Source organism: Aspergillus fumigatus, chromosome 3, assembly GCF_000002655.1.
Source record: "Aspergillus fumigatus Af293 chromosome 3, whole genome shotgun sequence".
NCBI lineage: Eukaryota > Fungi > Ascomycota > Eurotiomycetes > Eurotiales > Aspergillaceae > Aspergillus > Aspergillus fumigatus.
In genome coordinates this window covers 2975649-2998865 of record NC_007196.1, presented here as the reverse complement: position 1 = coordinate 2998865, position 23217 = coordinate 2975649, and the positions used below count along the sequence as shown (strand labels likewise).

Here is a 23217-nt window from a genome sequence, read left to right as displayed (position 1 = left end):
CTTGTACTTGGAACCGAACTGACTCGCGGCCTGAGGCATCTCATCTCGGATCTAATCTCCACCGCGCGCAATCTTTATCTTATCGCTTTAGTTCTTCTAGAACAGTGTCTTTTTTCCGTTATCAAGCCTTGATCTTTGCTCTGGACCTTAACGTCGTTATACAAATTAAATCCTCCCCACTCACTTTCAAAATGACAGCGCCGTCGACTATCAAGCAAAGATTCCTGTCCAAGCCAAATGAGCTGGGCGTGGTCGCTGTCGGATTTAACGGTGGTCAGGTATGACGCTTACTTGCATACATTGTCGCAAATCCTTCGACGGAGGAAGGAAATCAAGCGAGCGCTTTCAACTAACATTATCTGGGTAGTGCAAACTAGGCGTCGAAGCAGCCCCGCTCGCCTTGATTGAAGCCGGTCTTTTGAATCAAGTGCGCGACGACCTGGGCTATCAACTTCACTATGACGACACTGTGCACTACTACGAGAGCCTGACCCCCTTGAGCGACCCCGACCACCGGGGCATGAAGAAGCCGCGCGCCGTCAGCGTCGTGACGGAGACGCTCAGCAAGCAGGTCTACGACTACGCCAAGGACGGCAAGTTCGTCCTCACACTAGGCGGCGACCACTCGATCGCCATCGGCACTATCTCCGGCACGGCCAAGGCCATCAGGGAGCGACTGGGCCGGGAAATGGCGGTTATCTGGGTCGATGCGCATGCCGATATCAACACGCCGGAGATGAGCCCCAGCGGAAACATCCACGGCATGCCCATGGCCTTCTTGACCCGGCTGGCCCGGGAGGACAAGAAGGATATCTTCGGGTGGTTGCAGGATGAGCACATCATCAACAAGAACAAGCTGGTGTACATCGGCCTGCGGGATGTGGACCGCGGCGAGAAGCAGCTGCTGCGGGAGCACGGTATCAAGGCATTTAGCATGCATGACATCGACAGGTGAGCTTTGCCTTGCTTCTCCTTCAGGTCAAGTTGAAGACCACTTTGGGAAGTGTATCTGACCGTAGTAGACATGGAATCGGCCGCGTGGTTGAAATGGCGCTCGCTCACATCGGCAACGACACCCCCATCCATCTCTCGTTCGACGTTGACGCCTTGGACCCTCAATGGGCTCCTAGCACAGGCACTCCCGTCCGTGGAGGTCTGACTCTGCGTGAGGGTGACTTCATCTGTGAATGTGTTCACGAGACTGGCAATTTGATCGCCATGGATCTGGTAGAGGTCAACCCCAGCCTGGACGAAGTCGGTGCTTCAGAGACCATTCGAGCCGGTTGCTCTTTGGTGCGGTGCGCACTGGGCGACACACTGCTGTGATGGCATTTCTTCTGTTTCCTTTTTTTCTCTGTCCTCTTTCTTTCCCACTTTCGCAGGTTGATGGTTATATGAACGAGCTAGACGAGTATATGTATTTGTTAGATGGACATGCCTGACCGCCGCCAGGCTAAACAATGAATTAACGAAATGCGTCAACTGAGGAGAGTAACCGGTAATCAGAACTCACCTTTACTTATTCTTGAGGTATTTATATCGGCGTTGGTTAGATGTTCGCATCGTACCTGTTGATCGTGCCAGCTCCCGAGCCAATGACACCTGGTTTACTTTATTTCCAGCCACCACTATTTACATCCAAAATCCTTTACCCAGGCAATAGATCGTTTCCTGCCACCCATTTTCCAACGAGTTTGGCCCTTCTATCACTAGCATCATCACCATGCACAGACAATTCCTCGAAGAGCAACTTACATACGGAGCATCAACAAATTTCATATTGTTTCAGTTACTCCTCGTACTGTCATGCACCAACTACCAGCTTACATAACGTCCTGAACAACGCATCAACAAAGCGACCAACCAACCCAACCAGCACTCATACCAGAACTCTTGACTCCGGCCTCAAACCCCGATCATCCACGAGCGGGCCTCAACGTGGGATTGCGGCGCCGATGCGCTGTCTCCGTCCATCCCTCAGTGTGTCGTTCGATCTGTCACTGTCGCCAGTCGCCAGTCGCCAGTTGACACCCAACTATCTTTGTTTCCCCAAACGGAGTCCCTCTCAGAATCAACGGGTTATTCCTACGAGTGTATCGCTCTATTCCTCCATGCATCGTCACTAAGTCCTATCTCGAATACACTACTCCGCACCTCCCACCAACAATGGCCGCCCGCGTCCAGCGCCGCCGCCGATACCGCTGGCCCGAACTCCAACTCAACATCTGGATCATCATCGTGCTCGCCGGCTCCGCAATCTGCCTAGGCATCTTCGCCTGGTTCATGGCGGTACAGTCGCAGCTCCGTCTGGGGACTCCATGGTAGCCCTTCTCCCCCTCCTTTTCCCTATACACTTGCCCACCCTGGCGCCCAAGCTAACGAGATCCCTATCTGACAAGGCTCTTCCCCTACATGGTCGTAAGCGGCAGCCTCGGCGTCTTCTTCATCTTCCTCGTTCTCTTCCTCGCGGCGCAGCGCTTCCTCCTCCCCGGGATCATCATCATCGGGAGTTTTATCCTCTTCGTGCTGTGGCTGACGGGGTTGATCGAGACCTCGCTGCAGCTGTATGGGGTTGTGGGGAACGTGAACGACAACTGTCAGAACTACGTGGTGGAGAATCCGTCCACGGGGAATAATATCAATACGTTGGCGTGGTTGACACAGAGTACCATTTGTATGTTCTGTCCCTATACGTTTCAGCAATGTTTTGGGCTGGAAAAGCTGAAGGGGTGACTGATGACTGATGGCTGATGACTGACGACTGACGACCGACCTAGGTAATTGCTGGAAGACCGCGTTTGCGTTTGAGCTGGTCAATACCATCTTCTTTCTATGGATGATGGTCATGTCCTGGCAGGTTAATCGCGATGTATATGATTGATACGAACGTTGTGATGCTATATGATTGGATTATGTTATGTGATATACCAAATCTGGCTCTGCATGACGCATGGAAGGCGTTCTTATTTTCGGTTCTTTTTTGACTCTGCAATTTTGCATCTCCCTATGTTCATGTCATTCTGTTGTATCCTTATATGGGAAGACTAGCTATTCGACCAAGATACCTATGCAACTCTCAACACCGGTTCAATTTCTGGCCCAGACTCGACCATGAAGCAGCCCAAACGCCGTCGCTATGCCCTGTCGCATCGCAACCGCACAGAAAATCGATTTAGACAAGCATCGAAGAGAACTGCCGTAATATACAGACAAAATCCGCGTGTGTAGATCGGTGACCTGGATTCCCTCTACCCGTTCTCAGCTGCAATCTCTTCCTCAGCCTTGGGATCGTAGTCCCCATCCTCCAATGCAGCCAACATTTCCCGCTCCAGTTCATCGTCTTCGTCCTCCGGATAGCTGACGACATCCTGCCCTCGCACCGCGGGCTCCTCTGACTCGTTCAAATCGTTCAACGCGTCATCCGTCTCTCCACCACTACGTTCCTTTGGCAAGCTAGTGTGTGTTAATTCCGCTGTGCTTGTGGTATCAGCCGTTGCAACCTCTTTAAGCCCCGTAGTACGCTCATAGGACCGTTTGATCCGCTGCGACAGGCGCGAGCCCTCCATCTCTCCCTCTTCGCCTTGACCACCGTCCGACTCGTCTTCATCTGTGCCTTGAGACTCGTCATCGCGCTTCCGCTTCTTGCCAGCCGCTAGGAGCGATATTTCGCTGTCACTTTCGCTTTCGTCATCGCTACCCAGGAACTCCTTCAGCTCGTCGTGCACTGCAGCTTGCTCTTCAGCGTCATACCCAATGGGGGACATCTCGTTGAGTCCGGAGAATTTCAGAATCTCTTCGTTGAATTGCGACCCCTCATCGTCATCCGTCCAGAATCCACCAGTTTCATCGTCTGATGACGACAGCCAGCCGCTTTCAAGCTCTTTTGACCCAGGCGAAATTGGCTCGCCCCGATCATCCGGATGCACAGGAAGCAGGTACGGTTCCTCCTCCAACCGTTTCCATTGAGTCAGCGAATCCAAAAGCCACTGAGTGGTCACAATCTTGATGTTCGGATATCGCGTGGCCTCGCGGACCTTGGCCGTGCGATTTCGGCCAGCCACTAGATGCGTTGTTCTCATATTGATCTTGGTGGAAATGACAGCCCCGAAACTCTTAGCCCAGAGAGAAATGTCGGCATTTTGTGTATCGGTTCCCAGCGGGAGAACGCCAGAGAAAACAAGGACAACACCGCCAAGTACACGATGCTTGATACGTGGCATGATGTCCTTCACATCCGGAACCAACTTCAGGTCGATATCTTTCTCTTTGGACGTTCCCCGCTCTCCTCTCAGAGCCGCCACTCTGCCACCGAGCGCCCGCGACCGCTTCTTATCATACTCCTCGAAAAAATGCCTATGTATCTGCTCCAGTCGTTCTTCCAGTACGAAGAGTTCCCGATCGTTGTCCTCCAATAAATGATGTCGGTGTTTGGTTGAATCTTGAGTGTCTTCCACGCTCGAGGCAGAATCACCGCTTTCTGCCGCCTCATCCTCCGCATCCAGCTCTTTCTGCTTCTGCAGCAATGGGCGGTCCTCGACCTGGTGCATGATCGTTTCTTCTTGCGCGACGCTCTGTTCTCGCAGTAACCTTGGATTGTCCCCACCGCCCATGGTCACTAGTTGCTCCAGCGTCGAAACCTCGGCTGCAGGCTTTGCGATCGCACGATTTGGGGGAGGTTGTTGCATCGGTAGCTCCTTCGTTCCTTTGGCGTCCTGTTCTGCAGGCTGGACGACTCCTCCTAACTCCTGCTTCTTCGGAAGGAAACTGGAGTTGATATCTCCAATCCCAACGAAAAAATCGTAGGGAGAAACCTTGATCAGATTAGGGCTCCATCGCCAGACATCTCCACGGTCGTCGATGATGACAACCATCTTTGTATCTACCGGAAATAATCGCTGGAGATTCTTAGCCGTCAGGCTGCCGCTTTCGTCGCGGCTGAGGATGCGATCACCAAAAAGCTTACGGTCCGGATCTATAATGCCAGCTATATGTTGTGCGTAGGCTCTAGTACCCATGGTGTAAATGTGCAACTCGAAAAGCTCCGAGACATTCTGCAAGAACGACTCGAGCCCAGGTCGCAGCTTGACGTAGTACCAGCAACCGCGCATGCCCGGACCGTCATCCACTAATTGGAAAGCTCGCACGTCGCCCAGGGCGTCGTGATTAGGATTGTCCTTGTCTTCCATCCATTCTCCGACAGTAGGGTCAACTGTGGCATGGATAATAGTCTGATCCAAATCAACAACCAGAGAGAGCTTCCTATTCGCCAACAAGCGACGCTTCGCATCTTCCTCCACACGCGTCGCTTCCTTTTCGCTTACGGTAAGGGCGGTATTATCATGGACCATCTGAATCGGCGCGCGCGTGGAGTCCATGACCTCCGTATTATATGTCGCCCTGCCGTAATGAACAAGATGGTTAGTTCCCGTTATCTCGGTAGTATCCTATACAAATAAGCACCATGTCACTCACTCGGTCATATCCTTTCCACACTCGGCGCAAAGGCCTCCAAATTGAACTTCGTGGGCGCATGGTTCGTCAATCTCCACGATGTCGATACTAGACTGGAAATCAGCACCATGGCCAGCATACATGCATTCTTTTCCCAGATAAGGGGTGCCAATGACTTACGGGACTTCAATAACATCACCCTTGGCTATCTTCCACTGAACCACTTCTCCATCAACGGTCGACTCGAACTTCGTGGGAAATTTGCGTTGAACCTCGATCTTGTTGCCCAGCCCATCACCCTCGGTGACAGTTGTCTGGTAAACATACCAGAACAAAGCCTCGTCCCTCTCAACCGTGTCGCCTGGCTGTTTGAGCAGCGACGTAACGGTGATCGGGTAATGGAGGCTGGGCGGTAACCGAAGAAGCATGCTCTTGTATCGGGCAGGCGAGGTTGCCTCTCGCTAGCCTCTTATCCGACCCCGGTGAACCCTTGCCTTCTATAATATAGCTATTATAGGAGGAAGGACGATTCCCAGGGCGATTCCGATCGCGAGCGAAACAGGTATGCCTGACCGCTAGGGATCCATGCCCGAAGCGTGCAGCAAAAAAAGGAAACTCAGATGACGGAACGTGTATAGAGGACGCAACTGTAGTAAATTTTGTTTACAAGACGTATGTCGCAGAATGCGACAAAAGAAATACCCGACTTCACGGACGTAGGGGATGGGAAGCAATGTAGCTCAGGCGATTGCCACGAGATGACGCGACCCAAAAGCAATACAGAAACAGGCTTTGTTCCAACTCTGGACCTGAAATTGATGGCACAGAAGACGCGAGAGTTATTATTCAATGCGATGAAGTTTGACTCCTATCAAAATTGGGGGCCAAAAAAGAAGATGATGAGACGAGAGAGAGGAACGTTGGTGATGCATGAAAGAAATGGCTGTTGTTGCAAGGCAAGACCAAGAACGGCCGGAAAGCCAAGGCAACAAAGCGAGGCTCACCCAAGTCCGTCAAAAGAGTCGTGTGGCTGAGCGGGGGCGGCAAATGCCTGATTGGGTCTAGTTTACATAGCTTCTGGCCCAGACCAAACTTGAGATGACGAAGGATTCAGCGGATGCTCTGCTCCGGCTCCTAGGGACTTATTTTATAGGTGATCAATCAACTTAGTCAAGAAATCAGTTAACAAATACAGGTGTGAGATATCCATTAAGCAAAACAATGAATTGCAGGTATCTGTATGAAAACTCGATCTGTTCATCTTCCTTCAGCGAATCCCAGCTTATGTAGAGACTTGAAAACAAACTAGCTACCGCAATGAAGCTATATACGTATCGTCGTTGCATCACACTTGGTATAACGCGGTGGCTGCAAGCAGAGACACATTACTTGGCCTTAGCCAGACCAACAGCGTTGTTACCAAGATCGTAAACGCTGTACCACTTTCGCAGGAAAGCGTCTCCCAAAATAGCAAGGGGACCAACGGGTTCGGGGAAGTCCATGCCCATAAAGGAGCTGATGCAAGAGCCCTGAACCTCTAGAGTATAGTCATAGGGACCAATGGTGAAGTTGTGACCAGCCAGAGTGAAAGTGAGGTCGGGCAAGGAGTCACGCTTGTCGCATTCAATAGAATATTGACCAGTGAAGCCCTTCTTGGCACCAATCTCCTTGTTGCTGAAGAAAAGAAGTCAGCACAAGCGAAAACTCCATTGTTAACACATAAGGTCAACTTACAGCAGGTCAGCAAGAGTGGACGGGAGGGCAATAAGAGAAGTGCCGGTGTCGAGAATGATGCCGGTGTTCTCAAGCTCAGCGACGTTGTCACCAAGAGCAATGGCATCGAAATCAACTTCCCAGTAAGCCTTTCGGCGGAGAGGAATCTTGGTCAATTCACCGGTGTAGTGGTTCTTGTCAACACCGCCGAAGGAGGCCTCGGAGTTGTCGCCTTCCTTGTTCGTGTCTCCCAGGTAGAAAGCGAAGACGGGCTCGTCGAGAAGTCCCTGGTCCAGCATGTTATAGAAAGGAGGAACAATCTTGTTGACGGAGATGGTGTCGTAGCCCAATCCGAGAATACCGTCAAACCGGCCAAAGGCAAAAGCAAGACCAGGCTCATTGGTGGCCTCAGCAAAGTCCTGCTTCACAACCTTCAAATCACCAATTTGGAGAGTGTCCTGAGACACAAACCCGCTGAGCTCGCCGGATCCGTACTTGATGGCAAACTCGGTGCCATTCGCCTTGTAGGTGGACGAAGCAGAAGAATCGTACTTGTTGTGCAGAAAGCAGGCGATAGAGCTACAGTCTGAGCCAGGGACCCACAGGTTCGAGCTACCAGTGTCAAGGACAACCTTGAACTTCTGCGGGGGAGTGCCAAGTGAAATCTCGGAGAAGTCTATTAAGAGTGTTAGTGAATACTGCAGGATACTACTGCTGCTCAGCTCTGATGCCTTACATTGTGCGTTCAAGAAGTTATCAACCAAGACGTCGTGGCGACTCATATCATTGAGCGAGTTTTCCTCCAGGAGCTCCTGGTGAACATTGGGACGGATACCCATGTATTTCTGACCAAGGGCGCGAACATGAGCGTCAATGTTATGGGTGTACTGCAGCTTTTTCATGAGCCCTCATGGTTCCCCAATGTGTCATATCAAAGATCATGAGATAATTGAGGTGCTTTCAGAGTCACTTACAAGCTGTTCATCGAGAGGAACCTTATTAAGCTTCAGTTTGTGGACAGCGGCTGAGGCGGAGCCCAACAGCACAGAGGCTGTGAGCAAGGAGGTGGACTTCATGACTAGTAAAAAGGGAGGGAACAATAACAATAATGAGAACGGACTCTGAAAACAACAAAAAGAACGTTTAATCTTCGATGGTGGAGACGATGAAGAGAGAAGAGAAAGATGGTTAAGAGATGGAGAGTCGGTATGGAGTAGGCAGTGAAGGTAGATGGAACGGGAGCTGACGCCTGGAGGGAATGGAGGTGATGCGGATGACTGGTTGCGGAGCTACGCCCCTGCTCTTGATCCGCAAATCAACATGATGCAACTGCGTCACCAGGGCTGGGGAGGGGATCGTCACGGGAGTCGGATCAATTGATAAGCACTTCCGGCCTGGTTGCTACAAACGTACGACGACCAGGTACGGCCCTTCATACCAAGTACAACCCATCAAGTTTTCTCTCTTGAGCATTCCGCTCTGATAGTGAATTTGTGTTCACGTACCTCCCAGTAGATGTCATATACCCTCCATTGCCGTATCTGCAAGTTGAATAGTCGTGTACTCGTTACTCTAACTTGCTTGATGATGTAACTTTAGTTCTTAGTGCTGGTGCCTGCTACCTAGGTAAGCCAGTCTTGGCGTCAGCGAAGGTACTCCATACAATCTTGTTCCGTCCACAAAGGAGGTGGCGAATGCTGTAGGCACTCGTGTGTACTGTACTACTATCTACTGGCAAAAGATTAATATCCTGGAGAATAATGTTCAGGTTCTCCAAAAACGCATCTTTCACTGTACTACATATAGATTGTCTAACGTCGAGCGTTCAATCCATAATTATTCTTTCGTGTGGCACAGGTCCTGTTCCCACCTCATAAATGCCTATGATTGTACATAATCTACCGGTAGAAATCGAGCCTGTAACGCAATAGTTAGAACTGGTGGTGAGATAGATTTGAATGCAGGGAAGAGCATACCTGTCCGCTTCCTGGCCGGTCTTGACCTGAGCAGCATAGGCGTCCTCAAGGTCAGACTGGATGATATTGTAGCGGTTCTTGCGAACAGCACGTAGTCCAGCTTCCTGCATGATGGCGGCAATAACAGCACCAGAGAGTGGCTCGTTTCGTACGATGAGTGAATCCAGATCGACCTCTGGGGACAAAGACATCTTCGATGCGATTGTGGTAAAAATCAGTCGACGCTCCCGTCGGTCACGCAGCGACGGAAACTCAATCTTACGATCCAGACGACCTGGACGTAAGAGGGCCGGATCCAGAGTATCCGCTCGGTTGGTGGCCATGATGACCTTCACATTGCTTGTCTGTTCGAAGCCGTCCATCTGATTGAGGAGCTCAAGCAGGATACGCTGAACTTCACGATCGGCACCAGTCTGGGCATCGAATCGTTTGGTAGCAATTGCATCGATTTCATCAATGAAGATAATGGCGGGTGAGTTCTCACGAGCCATTCTGAACACGTCGCGAACCATACGAGGTCCTTCTCCCAAGTATTTTTGGACAAACTCCGAACCGTTCACACGAATAAAGCTGGCAGTTGTACTATTTGCCACAGCTTTGACCAACATCGTCTTACCAGTACCGGGAGGGCCGTAAAGTAGAACACCACGAGGCGGATCAATACCTTGAGTAGCGTAAGCAAACCGCACTAGACATTGCCCTCGATGACTCCGACTCACCAATCTGTTTGTAAAGGTCGAAATGCGTCAAGGGTAGCTCGACTGCCTCCCTGATCTCCTGCTTCTGCATGTCCAATCCACCGACGTCGGCGTAAGTGACATCTGGCTTTTCGTTCTCACCGAGCATGGCAATGGACGAATCTGCTTCCGGAGGTAAAATATCGACAAGGGCATTGGAATGGCGGTGCAGGGCGACAGAGGAGGAGGGCTTGAGCTTCTCGCGGTCAAGTGTTGAAAGGATGCGCACGACATAATTCGAGCCAGTTGACGACTGCACGATACCGGTGCTAGGGAATCTCAGTCAGCATATCTCCTTTTATCATCCTCTTGATGCCATACTTCTGATCGATAGCTTCCATGAATTGTCCGATCACGAGAGGCACGCTCTGTATCCGTTTAATCTCCTCCTGTGCACGGACGAGCTCTCGCTTCAAACTCCTACAAACAGATGCATCATTTAGCTGTTGCAGTTGTTAATCATGATATTGAGGATGGGTTGTGACTTACCTTTGTTCATCCTTAATGTATTCTTCTTGAAGTTGGATGTATCTGCTTTGGGTTACTACCTGATGATAACAGACTTGAGTCTCTCGGAAGGTAGTCTTACTCTAAGTGTCTCTGGAGTCTCTTCAGAGTCGCATACTCATCACCTCCATCTGCATCTGTGCCTTCGAGAGAGTCTATATTAGGGATGGTATCGAATGGCGCCGACTTGCTAGGTGTGACGTTGGTCGCCGAGCTCTCCACGGCGACGTCTCCCATTATGAATGAAAGGCGTTTAAAGGATGGATGTGGACGGCTGCAGAAATCGCTTGAAATTTTTCAGGGAAAGAAACTGTAAGGATAAGTTTTGCGCCAAGTATAAAGGGGCGTTGCTTGGGTCTTGAGTTCGTTGTCTCAGTTGGAGCTTTCGTATGAATAATAATGAAGGCTGCTCCCAAACCTACCAAGAGCTTAAGTTTCAGTCACGTGATTATGTAGCTTGGCGCCGCCAGAGAGCTGCCGAATCCAATTCTATCGAGTTCTTGATTCATCTTCTTGCGTATACTAAAGTCCTTGGAAGCATATGTATTTATTGCATTCGTATCTGTGTTGACGATTTCGCACTCGGGCCTCTTTACTATACCCAGGATTAAGGCCAGTTTGTCCAATGCGGACTCCTCAGTAGAACTATATATAAATCAGGATGCTCAGCAAATGCATTATATTTACACGTCTTCGAACACGACGTAACCTGATCATCTGCGATAAAGCCACGGCAGGGCCAATGCTGCATCGATTATCGATCCTCAGGATATCCGAAGCATTCCAAAGAGCCCAATCGCCTGCAGCACTATCGACTCTTGCAGGAAAAAGAATAAGTGCCAAAGAACGAGATTCTATGTGCTAAGATTTGGGGCCCACAACGTCCCTATGTATATCCCCCAATGCTAAGGTATGTTTGCACATAGCCTTTTCAGCTAACGACCGTTGAAGACGGGCTTGAAATCGAAGTGTAACTAGCAAACACATTCCTGAACAAAGTTGTACCTGAGGAATCTGCTCGCAGGACTCACAATGACTTACAATTGCCCACCAAGTCAAAAGGTTCATGGTCCGCAATACGATCGGGTATCTATGAAAAAGGCGCCTGTCGGAAAGCGCTAGTGGAATGATTATTACTACTAGTAGTAGCACTCCGTACTGTAGCCTGGGAGGCACTCATGTTACACAATTGCTGTCATCTGAAATGTCTAGAATAGGTGCGAATGGAACAGATTGTGTCTATTTGTGCGAAAGAATTGTACCCTGAGTAAATTACGGAGTATAGGAGCCGAGTCAACGTCGAAAGACCATATCATGGACCCAAAGCTGGTTATATCATGAATCGAAAGCGCTTCTTTGAGTGGGGTGAGGATGGAAAAGTATCCAGGCATGTACGGAGCAGATACCGTCAGGATGATCAACCTCGTAAGGGAAATGCACCCATTTACTCAACAGTCGACACCTGGATATACGCAGATGGGTACTTGACTATGTTCTGACTAGTCATCTTACTAAAAACTGCGCGAATAACGACGTATGACCATTATTTTTCGGCGTCTTTCAGGCCAACGAGGGCATTAGTATTCTCATTCCTGGAAGTATAAGTATCTATTTCCTGTGCTTCGCTCTGCATCTCATCGTTCTCCTTTTGTCCTTCACCTCTACATCGTAACTTGCTGCCTATAGCACCGTGTCTCTCAAGTTGACTGGAAATTGATTAATACCAGCTGCTGGTCATCATCGCGTCTTCTTCTAACTCCCATCAACTTTGCCCCTATGATGATCGCCTTTATGGTTGTTATAAAAGCCCCACCAGCTGGAATTTGCTGAAAATCCTACTCTGTATACGTTGCGATCATGATTCCGGAAGGACCAAAGACCTAGCAATTGCATCAGCGATGTGCACAGCCAGTGCATGACATTTAATGATCAATAGTGCCTCCAATATAAATGCTGCCATGGCACTGACAAAAAGACTGATAGAAAGCACTCTGAATATCCAGCACAACACTGAGTGATCAAGCCTCACTGCCTCAAATTTACAGCAACCTTGGCACAATATGACGCCTATCTCTTGCTCCTATTCCTGATCGGGGGCTAACTAACCCGAGTATGGCGGCAACAGGATCGAGGACACTTCTGATGAAACCGAAAACCTTAAAACGGTGGACCCGGCAGGAGATGAATACAATGATTTCGACAGAGAGTTTCTAAATCCAGAGCTTATCATTTTCTTTTAATTATTTTCGAGAAGATTTGACAGTGCAATCCTTGGGTGCTGGAGCAGAAGATCTATGGTTATATCTGGAGTCTAAGACAGGCCAGAAGAGGAACAGCGGCATTCCACATGATGTGCTTACATAATCGACACAGTGCCATCATGGCACCCTGATCCGTTCGTTGCTTGTTCTCGCTGCTTCTCCTCTGCCGTTTTGTTCGACCCCCTTTTGCCGACTAACTGACTGGCCTCTCTTCCGTTGCTGCTGCTGGTAAAATAACCTACTGGAAGGCTAAGGTACCCCCAGTACCTGTACGTACCTCTTTTTGTCTGGTTTCAATATCATCCCTTCCATTTCTCTTATCTTTGGACTGCTACTGCCTCACACTCCTCTTACGCTTTGTTCCATTCTTGTCTTCCCACGCCTCCACTTTGTCTGCCTTTTTCAAGCGGCCCCCCTTCCCCTCATCGAAACACAGGAAGGAATTTCATTAAATAAAATAAAATTACGGCTCTCCTGTTCACTGCTTTACTTGGATCTGGTACGTTCAATACTTGACCACCCACCCACTTGTCGTCTGTCATTGGATTGTGCCTGCTTCTGTCCAGAGCACACTTCACATGTGTCGCCACGCACTGCTGGCCATCCAATCTGGTCATTCTTCGGGACTAGTCACACACATTGGAATCCCCATCCTGTGGTGCTCATAGTTCCAGCGCTTCTTTGGCTTATTATTCTGTCTTATTGATTAAAGTCATCATTACTCTTGTATTCTGTTGTTACCGTTTTTTATTTATCCCGGTGTTATAGCTTAGCTGCTTCCTTCCTTACACTGATGGTTGAGCCTCATTGACAGCTTCCATCCCTGTTTTCTGCCTTTGTGCTCCGGCACCTGGAATCCCGTGACTTCGTCGTCCTTGTTCTCTCTCAAGCCTCTCAACCGCTGCTATTTCGGGACCGGTGTAATCGTACGCTTACGAGTCGGTATCTAAGTTATCCAGCCTTGTCGGTATGTACAAAGCCTTTGCGCTATTTTATTCCTTCAGTACCGATCTTGTTCCGTGTCTTCGTTACTTGCAGCTCTTTCATCGAATGTCAGCGATGACTTTTGTTTCTGTGGGGTCGTTGCTACTCAAATACCCGTGTCGCAGATTCAACAGCGCGACTCAACCACAACCCCCGACGCGTCTATAGCCCCCAACCTTGCCCTTTCTGTGATGACTTCCGTCTAGTTGCCCCATCTGTTGCATCACTGATTTCCGTGTTGATTTCGTCGCGAGCTCGACAGTTGCTTCAATGATGACCAAGCCTGTTCTGTGTGTGTCACATTCACTGACGATCATCGCCTTGCAGATGGGTTGGTAAGACCACACGACATGAATGCCTGGCTAGCCGACGCCTCGAACCTCCAGAGCCATGACAATGGTGCCTTTAATCAAACAACAATAGATCCATCTACAGCATTCCTCCATGCATCGCCGACGCCGCCAGACCCCAATCAGTTCCAGCGCATGTTCAATGGAGTACCGCGAAATGCCTCCCCCGGTTTCCACAATCCTAACCAGGTGATTCCGTCCAAGAGATCGCGACCAGAGGATGGTCTCTCGATGTCCCCCCGGCAAGCGCCTGGCGGGCTTTCTGTATCGCGATCTCAGACGCCTCATCAAGTACCTTACCCTGGTTATCAGGGGCCTGCGAACGGCGCCCAGCAATTCCCTTCCCATGCCGCGCCGTACCAACATTTCCAGCAAGGCACTCCGACCAATGTCACTCAGTCCCCCATCATGCAAGACTTCGACCAGCATGGTGTGCAGCGACTCGGAACTGCCTCTCCTAGCCCATTCTCGCCAGCGGGCCCCCACGTAGGGCCTCATATGTCCCCGTCGCAGTCAGATCATCCAAGTAGAGTCAACACACCGCAAAATAATTCGTTTATTCCAGGTCAACCTTTCCCTCAAGGGATGGGCCCGCAATTTGCACCCGCTCCTACGATGACTTCTGCTGCTGTGCAAGCGCCCATGCAAGCGAACTTTAGCAGTATGCCTCAATATCAGCAAGCGATGGCCGCACAACAGCAGCGACTGCACGCATTGCAGATGCAGAGCCAAGGTCGTCCTATGAATATGAATCCTGCAATGGCAGGACGCCCCGTGGCAGCGGGTTTGAACGCGATGGCAAATCCTCAGCAAATGGCGGCCATCAGGCAAATGCAGCAAAATATGGCGAAACCACCCAATCCTGAGGGCTTTATGAGGTCGTTGCAGAAATTTATGATGTCGCGCAATCTACCTTTGGATCCGAATCCCATAGTCTGTGGTCGCCCGATCAACCTGGTCCAGCTCTATGCGACGGTCATGAAGCTGGGTGGGTCAAAGAAGGTAAGCGCTGCAAATATGTGGCCTGTAGTAGCACAACAACTTCAGTTTCCTCCGATGCAATTTCCTATGGCTGTACAGGAGATTCGGGAGCACTATCAAAGGAACCTCGCTGCGTACGAACAGGCTTTCCTCAGCACGCAACAGAAGCAGTTTGCCGATCAAATGCAGCAAAACTCACTGCCGCGACAGCCAAGCGATTCTTCGGCTGTCCAGTTTCAGTCACCAACAGTCAAACAGGCCCAGGGGTTCGAAGTACCTCAACCAGTTGGTGCCTCTCCTGGTAGCATGTCGGTAGCAAACAACGCGCAACAAAGCCTTCCAAATGGCTTCGCGACCCCAACTCAAGTCAAAGCGTCGAACAAACAACAACAGCATCGACTAAGTGTATCCCGCCAGTCTCAGCCTCCAGCAACCCCGCAGGATTCTACTGGCCAATTACCAAACCAATCGCCTGCTCAGTCAACAAAACCTCTAGGGGGAACACCGGGAAAGTCGGCCAAGTCATTCGAGCAACCCTCTGATCAACCTTTGAAACATCCGATACAAGATCCTTTCAAACCAATGGTTTTGCCTGAGAGCAACTTACACGGTCCGATAGTTTTGGATGAAATGTACCAGCTTGGGGAAGAAATTACTAGGTTGAAACCAAATGTACCTTCCTTTGCCGAGCTTGGTGTCATTGACATTCATGCGCTTACAATGAGTATCAAATCTGGTATTCATGCGGAGATGCGCCTGGCGCTGGATACTCTTGTATCCCTCTCTTGTGAACCAGCCATCCAAATCTCGCTCGATAATTGTGAAGATCTGATTGATAGCTTGATCGAATGTGCCGAGGACCAAGCTGATCTCCTTGCGGAACACGCCGTGGAGGTTTCGGATGTGATGTTACTGCCCTCGTACGAGGAAGTTACCCGTGGATGTCAGACGGAATGGACTTCTCTTGCCGACGTCCCTGAGTTTGGGAGCCTTGAATATGAGCTCGATCGCGCTGTTGACAGACTTATCTGCATCACCACAGTATTGCGGAATCTTTCCTTCACTGAGTCAAACTTTGGGTTACTATCAACCGCCCCCGTTGTACAGTTCATATCAACCATTATCCGCTATTTAGGGACTCGAAACATGCTGCTTCGAACCCATCAGAACACATTGGATTTCATGAAGGACGCTGTCATCTATTTGAGCAATTTGGCACATGTGATACAGTTACCAAGCAAAGAGGAAGCCCTTTGTCTATTGAACTTCCTATTGTCTTTTGCTCCCTTTCCGCCTCCAACATTGGGCACGGACGGCGTCATGTTTACCTCTTACAATGCCTCGATTCACAAATACACACCCGCCGCCGTCGACAGCTTGGCTAAGCTCCTGGCCAGAGATGACCCCAACAGGACATTCTTTAAAGCGATATTCTCCGGTGATGGAGCGCCCGGTTCGCAGCATGAATTGCTGACCCGTGCTTTCGGACTAGCTATTTGTCCAGTCCCTGATCAACTTCGGAAACATCTGGCCATAGCGGACGCCCGCAAGGTATTCCTCATGCAGGGATTATTGGCAGCCGACATTCTTTCTTCGTTTGCTGATGGTACCTTGGCCAAACAATGGCTTGAATCGATCGACGGGTTTGCTATCCATCTTCTGCGGCTCTCATGTTTGCTGAGCACTGAACGTGTCCCTCCCCCTAATACCAACTCCCGTCAGTCCCATGCTGCCCGAGGTCAGGCGGAGGCCGAGGCCTCCGCGTATAGTTCTATCATCAATCGAGGTTTAACGATCCTGTGTCGACTAGCGGAGAAGTCAAAACTCGCTGACAATAGTTCCACTCGGAAGTTTCCGTCTGGAATCATCCCAAAGAAAGAGAGCCTACTCGGTGCATTGTTGATGCCTAATGTCGATCCTGGCGTTGTTCGGCAGCTCATCTCTTATTATCGTTTAGCCGAGTAAAATGTGTCAATGACAGAATATTACGCCGCTTCTTACTCGCTTCCTGCTTCAAACTTCCCTTTTTGGATATTCAAGCGACCGCAGCGGGCTTGCCATCTTACAAAGCCAGTTTTGTTCTGTCGTCATGCCTTCTTCTGATCTCAATGAGGACTCACTCATACCTGTTCCATGTCTTTTGTATCTGCTCGGCGCCGGTGGGAGAAATATTTTGGGACGTGACTGTGTATCATTCTAGCACTGTAAAATACCCTCGGGCAAAAGAATCATTCATGATGTCTATATGGGTAAATACACCATCGTTGTCATCATTTTGAAACATTCATCCTCCGTTCGTAGCGACCGACAGATGCCTGATTCTCTTCACTTTACATTGTAGGAAACGACAAGCTTCTCCGCAGAAGTGTCCTCGTCCCTTAACACGGAACTGAAATGACACTGTAGGATATATCAAGAGCCCTCGCCCTGAGTTTCCCACGGATGCTAGATGCTGAAGCTGCTTTTACATGTTACAATTGATTAATTCCAGATTCAAATGTCTTTTCGCCTTATTTCACTGGACCATTGGACATTTACTAAAGTATGAAGTGCAAAAAGCCACTCAACCAAGAAATGGTAGAGACGAGATCGGATGCGGAAAGTATAGAAAGAGAACAGTTCCCAGAGCACAGCAGAAGCCAGAGCCTTCAATGACAGCAATGAGAAACCCGCAACACGGTCACCGGCAAGAATCGTACAGTGCAAAAAGGGACATGAAACGATATACCAATCAAATGACGATCCAAGACAATTAAACGCAATAAACAAGTAGACCGTTCATGTAACCATCAAAAATTCACCCTCTGCTCATCTTGCATTTTCCATGGGCTCCTTTCCTCCGCATAACGCATTTCACTTCTCTTCTTCGGTCCTCTTGGTAATGCTTTGAAGCTGAAGCTTGGAATAGCTCTTTTTCATGAGTTATGTAAATTGGTGATCGATTATCGAGTAGATGATGAGATAGATATTGGATACGGAAAGGTAATCGTTCATGCTGAAAGAGCCGATGCGTCGCTTTTTAAAAGTTACGCTCCAGAAGGAACTTTTGAATCTCAGGCTTCCGCCAACCCTACGTGGTGGTACCAATTAGCAACCGCATTGATAAAGGAGGAAAAAAGCTCTGGACGGCGCGAGGCATATTCCCTGGCATACCTTGACAATAATATGACCATTGAGGCGGTTGATAGTGACGTCTGGGCTTTTTGGCGCACGCGGGTCGCCGCTTTCTAGACCGAGATACCGGGCAAGGTCGCTCCTCAGTGCTTCGAGATCACCTTCCGTCTTCTGAATCTTGGTCTGTTGCTTGGTACCACCGGCTTTTGTGACGAGGTATACGGGGAGCTGGTTTGATGCTGTGCGACGAATGAAATATGGGAGGTTTGTGACTTGCAGGTTTGCACCAGGAGGAGGGACTGCTCCTGTCGTTGCGGAAGGGGTTTCTTTCAAAGTCTGAGATTGCCGTTTGAGCTGAGCTAGGAACGTCCGAGACTGATGGGCGGAAGGCTTTGATTTGGGGCGTTGAGCGGACCTCAATGAGTGGACTGCAGTAACACGGGTCAGTACGATCACGTCCAATCTGATTACCACGTCTGCTTCTGTGTTTTTGTTCACGTTTTTGCTATAGCTCGCTTACGGATAGATGGCATGGAATAAGCGGATTCGGCGGAGACTTACGAGAAGAGATCAATCTAGACTGTGAAGATAATGTGTAGAAAGAGCTACATGTCCTCGATGAAGCGAAAATCTGTGAAGCATTGAGGAAGAGGGGAGCTGTGGTCGACTGCTTGCGAACAGCCGAGCAGACTGGCAGAGACTGCACGAAAGAGGCCATCGGCTGCGGATATGGGGAAAGGGGCCTGCAATGGATTAAACTCTGGCAATGCCAACGCGTGGATGTGATAAAGAACCCCGACCACAAATGGGTTTTATCACAGGGGATGTGAAGGCGACGTACGATCGAAGAGAGGCCAACAGAAATGTTAAGCATCATCCTACAACATACGATTTCTTGCGTTCTGAGCGGAGACCTGCTGCTAGTCCTGAAGGGGGTTAGCGCGCCCACCAGCCCTCCCGCCCACATTTTCGCCAGCGCAAAGAAACCGGCGCACACTTTCTTTGGCACGGGACGCCGAAAGAGACAGAGAGAGAGACTTCCAACACAGTCCTCGCTGCTGTTCCTCCACTTCCATATAACCCGCCCTTTCTCTCTTCCTGCTGTCCATTCTACACAAATATGGCAGCGAACGTCCCCCCTTCCGCTGAGACTCTTTCCAGTGGTGCCGCGGCCCACCCTTCCAACACCGCTGAAGAAATCGCCAACCAATACAACTTGCTTCCCAAGTTGATCCCCTATCTCGACCGTCACCTCGTCTTTCCTCTGCTTGAATTCAGCTCGGGCCAAGATGACGAGAAGGAAATTGTCCGTGCGAAGTATGAGCTTTTGAAGCACACGAACATGACCGACTATGTTGCCAATCTGTGGAAGGAAATCAACAACTCCGACGACATTCCTGATGAGTTCGTGAAGAAGAGGGAGGAGGTTCTCGCCAAGTTGCAACAGTACGAGGAGGAGAGCGCGAAGATTACTCAGCTGTTGCAGGATGAGAGTGTCGTGGCCAACCTGCGAAGTGACAAGGTCGCCAACTTGAAGTTCCTCGAGGAACAGCACGGAGTGACAGTTGAAATGGTCAACAGCCTTTACGATTACGGCCGATTCCAGTACAGCTGCGGCAGCTACGGTAATGCCGCAGAGCTTCTCTATCAGTTCCGTGTTCTTTCAACGGATAACGACAAGGTCGCCTCCGCTACATGGGGTAAATTCGCTTCGGAGATCCTCACTACCAGCTGGGAGGCTGCGATGGAAGAAGTCCAGAAGGTCAAAGATTCGATCGAGACCCGTCTATTCAACAACCCTCTGGGTCAGCTCCAGAACCGCTCCTGGCTGATTCACTGGTCTCTTTTCCCCTTCTTCAACCACGATCCCGCTCGCGATGTCCTGACCGATCTCTTCTTCTCCCCCGCCTACATCAACACCATCCAGACTAACTGCCCCTGGATCCTGCGGTACCTTGCCGCGGCAGTTATCACCAATCGTAACCGTGCACACAAGAACAGCAGTGTATACCAGAAGCAGTTGAAGGACTTGATCCGTGTGGTGCGCCAGGAGGGTTATGAGTACAACGACCCTATCACCGACTTCATCAAGGCTCTCTACGTTGATTTCGATTTCGAAGAAGCTCAGAAGAAACTGGGCGAGGCCGAGGAGGTGCTCCGGAGCGACTTCTTCCTTGTTTCGACCACTGATGCCTTTGTCGAGGCTGCCCGGCACTTGATCTCCGAGAGCTACTGCAAGATCCACCAGCGGATTGATATCAAGTATGTGACAGCATCCTAAAACCTAGTGACCTGGCTACGGATAACTGACTTTGGAAACTAGGGATCTTTCCACCCGTCTCGGCCTGAACCAGGATGAGGGCGAGAAGTGGATTGTCAACCTGATCCGTGACACACGTGTTGATGCCAAGATTGACTACAAGGAGGGCACCGTTATTATGAACCACCCTCCCCAGTCTGTGTACCAGCAGGTCATCGAGAAGACCAAGGGTGCTTTCTTCCGGACACAAGTGCTGAGGTTCGTCCGTTTATTGTATCCACACGATCGACAAGTTACTAACTTTAATTTTCTCACAGTGCGGCTGTTGCGAAATAAAGATATGGTTCAGATTTACGCCCCGAAAACACAATTTATCTTTTTTTCTTCCTCCGAATGGTTCTGTTCATGTTAAAAAATCCCCACGATCTGTGGGTTTCTTGTATGATGGGACCAAGCAGAGTGGCATCAGGCTGGCGTTCAGGTGGTCCACTTTTCATGTTCCCCGTAATTCCTCCTCCTTGCTATTTTATATTGTCAGAGTTTCAGATATCTCTCTTGGGCCTCCTGCTTGACTCTCTTTGTGGTTCTCTGTTTGATGAGAAAAGAAAACGAGTGGGCTGTGGATTGAATCTTTGGCATCTCTAAGGGTCTAGAAGCGAGGGAAGAACCGAAAGGGAAGCCAGCTCGAGTCCGTGTTCCGGGACTCTAGGATTCTACTTCGGAGCCGGGCAAATGACCGACTGTAACGATGGATGAGAGTCATATTGTTTCGCACGGTCTCAGAGCTTTGTGCTATGTTGATTGATCCATTGATATATGCTGTTACGAATGGGCTATAGACAGATGAGTGAAATTCAGTATCAACCTTCCGGTTAACTCAAGTCATTCCTGTATTCATTCATTGCCTATGGTCTTATCAGCTTGCTAGATCGGTGCATGTGACAGTGAAGAATGAGACTGCTTATGAAGAGAGATGTCTCGTGTATCATTTGTAGGGATCGAGAGGCCATTGGAGAACGTGTCTAGGACGAAAGAACCTAGGCGATGCACATCGAAGCCAGAGCACCCGAAAAATGAATCGTAGTCGAGACCAGTTATCATTATATGGCCCGCTTTCGAGTCTCAAAAGTTGTTCGAACAAAAAACGGATTTGAGATAACGCTTGCAATGAAAACTCCGGCCTTGACCAAGACGAGATAGTAGTCAGGTGAAAGATGGACTGGCGCGCTCGGATGGGGTATATGGTTGAAACGCAAAAGCCAGGAGACAACCAATCGAATACAGTCGAAGAGATCACTGGCTCGACATGAGTGGAGATCTATTGTCAATCGAATGATTCGGAGTTTATCGCCCACGCCGCCCTCCATGATCAACGGGCTGCCTGCGATGTCCAAACGCACGCACTGGTACTATTTCGTTGATATAAGGCTCTGATTCTCTGCAGGAATGGGGTGAAAGGACATCCCCCGTCATTCGAAGGGATTCCTGCCGTTCATACTCTCGTGACATGGCGGCCAGATCATTGATTTGTTCCTGTGTGATCCTGTCAGCGAAAGAGCAGTAGTAAAGGAGTGCTAGAAGGGAGCAGAGACCCGCGTCAAAGGCATGCCATTGATGAGATAGCCGTCGCGCCCCTATTTGTATCAAGCTCGCGGGTTAGGCAGACTCTTCCCATTTCACACGTTCGCCAACTAGATAATCGTTTACCTGGTAAGTATAGGGTCTGACAGTCGCTGATGGTCCAAGGAAATACTGGATATGGCCCAGCACAATATGTCTCGAGAGACCATAGCCTGGTAGCCAATATTGCTGGACTTGTGACATCTTCGCAAGCGTGTTGGTCGTTCTAAGTTGGGACTCTTGGAGGTATATAAGCTTGATTGGATGCTCGCGTAGGATGGCTGTTTAGGAAAGGTGGTGATGGCACGAAACAGGTACATGAATGGACGATGTGTGTATATATATAAGCCCAGTCCGAGTCTACTCATGTAAGGGATAATGGCCAGATAAATACGAAGATCATCTGCATGAGTTCGAAGGAATTGATTGAGGTTCGAGATGCTCAGCTGCAATACAATCCTACTCGCTTAGAGAAGCTGATCAGCATTCCCATTTACAACCAGTATAGAATCTTCCAGACGAGATCACACTTACAGTAGTCCAGAACTCCAGAACTCCAAAAGGGTATCCATCACGAGCAGAGTGATAAGATGGCAGGAAAGCCAATTTGGTTCATTGTGCTCATCGGATCCCGGAAGGAACCGCCTCACTCTTTGAGAGGACGAGATTCAACCCCTTTTTGCACCAGTAAAACAAAAGTGAGGCTTGACTTTGACGAAGACTAATACCGTTCGCAAATCGAAGCTAGGTGCACCCATGCCATGCGCTCCTAGGCCGCTGCGCCCAGGGCCGGATCCTATTCTTCAATCGTGGGTCTCAATTTCAAGATCCTTGGGCTAGATTGCGGTGAACATGCGGCACCAATTCGGTTCTGTTGGTATGTTGTCGTGGCTCCATGCGCTGACATCCCAAGATAAGTCCAGGTAGTAGACTATTTGATCAAAAACATTCCGAAACCTCCTTCTACCTATTCCCAGCACAGCCAGGGCGCCTTAGGATCCCGAGTATAAATGTATCTTGAAATCAGAGACAGGCTGTAAGCAGAACGGGTCCCACTGATCATCATCGTAAGATCCAAGAGCGATTGATTGATTATCTATGCGCACTGGATTTGTTGGACACGCGGTCCTGAGAGCAATTCCACGCTGGACCCATTTCCTTTGTATCTGGGAAAAGAGCCAATGCATGCTAGACAAATCAAAGCAGAACGCTGGATTATAGGAGGAATTTCACTCCCTCGACTGGCACCGACAGTAGGTAACT

General features: G+C 49.6%; 9 protein-coding genes across 9 annotated transcripts; 4 read left to right on the top strand and 5 right to left on the bottom strand.

Moving 5' to 3' along the window:
• Nucleotides 1–191: 191 nt before the first annotated feature.
• AFUA_3G11430 (arginase) lies at nt 192–1326 on the top strand (the record flags this gene model as incomplete). Its single annotated transcript, XM_749383.1, has 3 exons — nt 192–278; nt 368–951; nt 1023–1326. 3 exons carry the CDS (start codon nt 192–194, stop codon nt 1324–1326), a joined length of 975 nt encoding a protein of 324 aa, XP_754476.1.
• An 840-nt stretch (nt 1327–2166) lies between these two features.
• Nucleotides 2167–2881, top strand: AFUA_3G11420 (uncharacterized protein; the record flags this gene model as incomplete). The annotated part of the gene is made up of 3 exons (XM_749384.1): nt 2167–2321; nt 2430–2674; nt 2778–2881. 3 exons carry the CDS (start codon nt 2167–2169, stop codon nt 2879–2881), a joined length of 504 nt encoding a protein of 167 aa, XP_754477.1.
• A 367-nt stretch (nt 2882–3248) lies between these two features.
• fcpA (protein-serine/threonine phosphatase) lies at nt 3249–5879 on the bottom strand (the record flags this gene model as incomplete). Its single annotated transcript, XM_749385.1, has 3 exons — nt 3249–5397; nt 5473–5559; nt 5632–5879. The coding sequence occupies 3 exons, from the start codon at nt 5877–5879 to the stop codon at nt 3249–3251; spliced, it is 2484 nt and encodes an 827-aa protein (XP_754478.1).
• Nucleotides 5880–6836: 957 nt separating this feature from the next.
• Nucleotides 6837–8240, bottom strand: pep2 (pepsin-like aspartic protease; the record flags this gene model as incomplete). Its single annotated transcript, XM_749386.1, has 4 exons — nt 6837–7125; nt 7186–7840; nt 7901–8051; nt 8139–8240. 4 exons carry the CDS (start codon nt 8238–8240, stop codon nt 6837–6839), a joined length of 1197 nt encoding a protein of 398 aa, XP_754479.1.
• A 749-nt stretch (nt 8241–8989) lies between these two features.
• On the bottom strand, nt 8990–10621 carry rpt3 (proteasome regulatory particle base subunit RPT3; the record flags this gene model as incomplete). Its single annotated transcript, XM_749387.1, has 5 exons — nt 8990–9804; nt 9860–10146; nt 10199–10297; nt 10367–10408; nt 10467–10621. The coding sequence occupies 5 exons, from the start codon at nt 10619–10621 to the stop codon at nt 8990–8992; spliced, it is 1398 nt and encodes a 465-aa protein (XP_754480.1).
• A 1377-nt stretch (nt 10622–11998) lies between these two features.
• AFUA_3G11380 (putative ARID/BRIGHT domain protein (SWI1)) lies at nt 11999–17243 on the top strand. Its single transcript, XM_749388.2, has 3 exons — nt 11999–12914; nt 13460–13612; nt 13957–17243. Exon 3 carries the CDS (start codon nt 13980–13982, stop codon nt 16923–16925), a length of 2946 nt encoding a protein of 981 aa, XP_754481.1. The 5' UTR covers nt 11999–12914; nt 13460–13612; nt 13957–13979; the 3' UTR covers nt 16926–17243.
• A 189-nt stretch (nt 17244–17432) lies between these two features.
• On the bottom strand, nt 17433–19041 carry AFUA_3G11370 (mitochondrial 54S ribosomal protein mL49; the record flags this gene model as incomplete). The annotated part of the gene is made up of 3 exons (XM_077804428.1): nt 17433–18030; nt 18114–18502; nt 18636–19041. The coding sequence occupies 3 exons, from the start codon at nt 19039–19041 to the stop codon at nt 17980–17982; spliced, it is 846 nt and encodes a 281-aa protein (XP_077660579.1). The 3' UTR covers nt 17433–17979.
• Nucleotides 19042–19194: 153 nt separating this feature from the next.
• On the top strand, nt 19195–20670 carry eifCe (eukaryotic translation initiation factor 3 subunit E; the record flags this gene model as incomplete). The annotated part of the gene is made up of 3 exons (XM_749390.1): nt 19195–20336; nt 20398–20592; nt 20652–20670. 3 exons carry the CDS (start codon nt 19195–19197, stop codon nt 20668–20670), a joined length of 1356 nt encoding a protein of 451 aa, XP_754483.1.
• A 1008-nt stretch (nt 20671–21678) lies between these two features.
• AFUA_3G11355 (uncharacterized protein) lies at nt 21679–22158 on the bottom strand (the record flags this gene model as incomplete). Its single annotated transcript, XM_001481573.1, has 2 exons — nt 21679–21867; nt 22027–22158. 2 exons carry the CDS (start codon nt 22156–22158, stop codon nt 21679–21681), a joined length of 321 nt encoding a protein of 106 aa, XP_001481623.1.
• Between the last annotated feature and the right edge of the window lie 1059 nt (nt 22159–23217).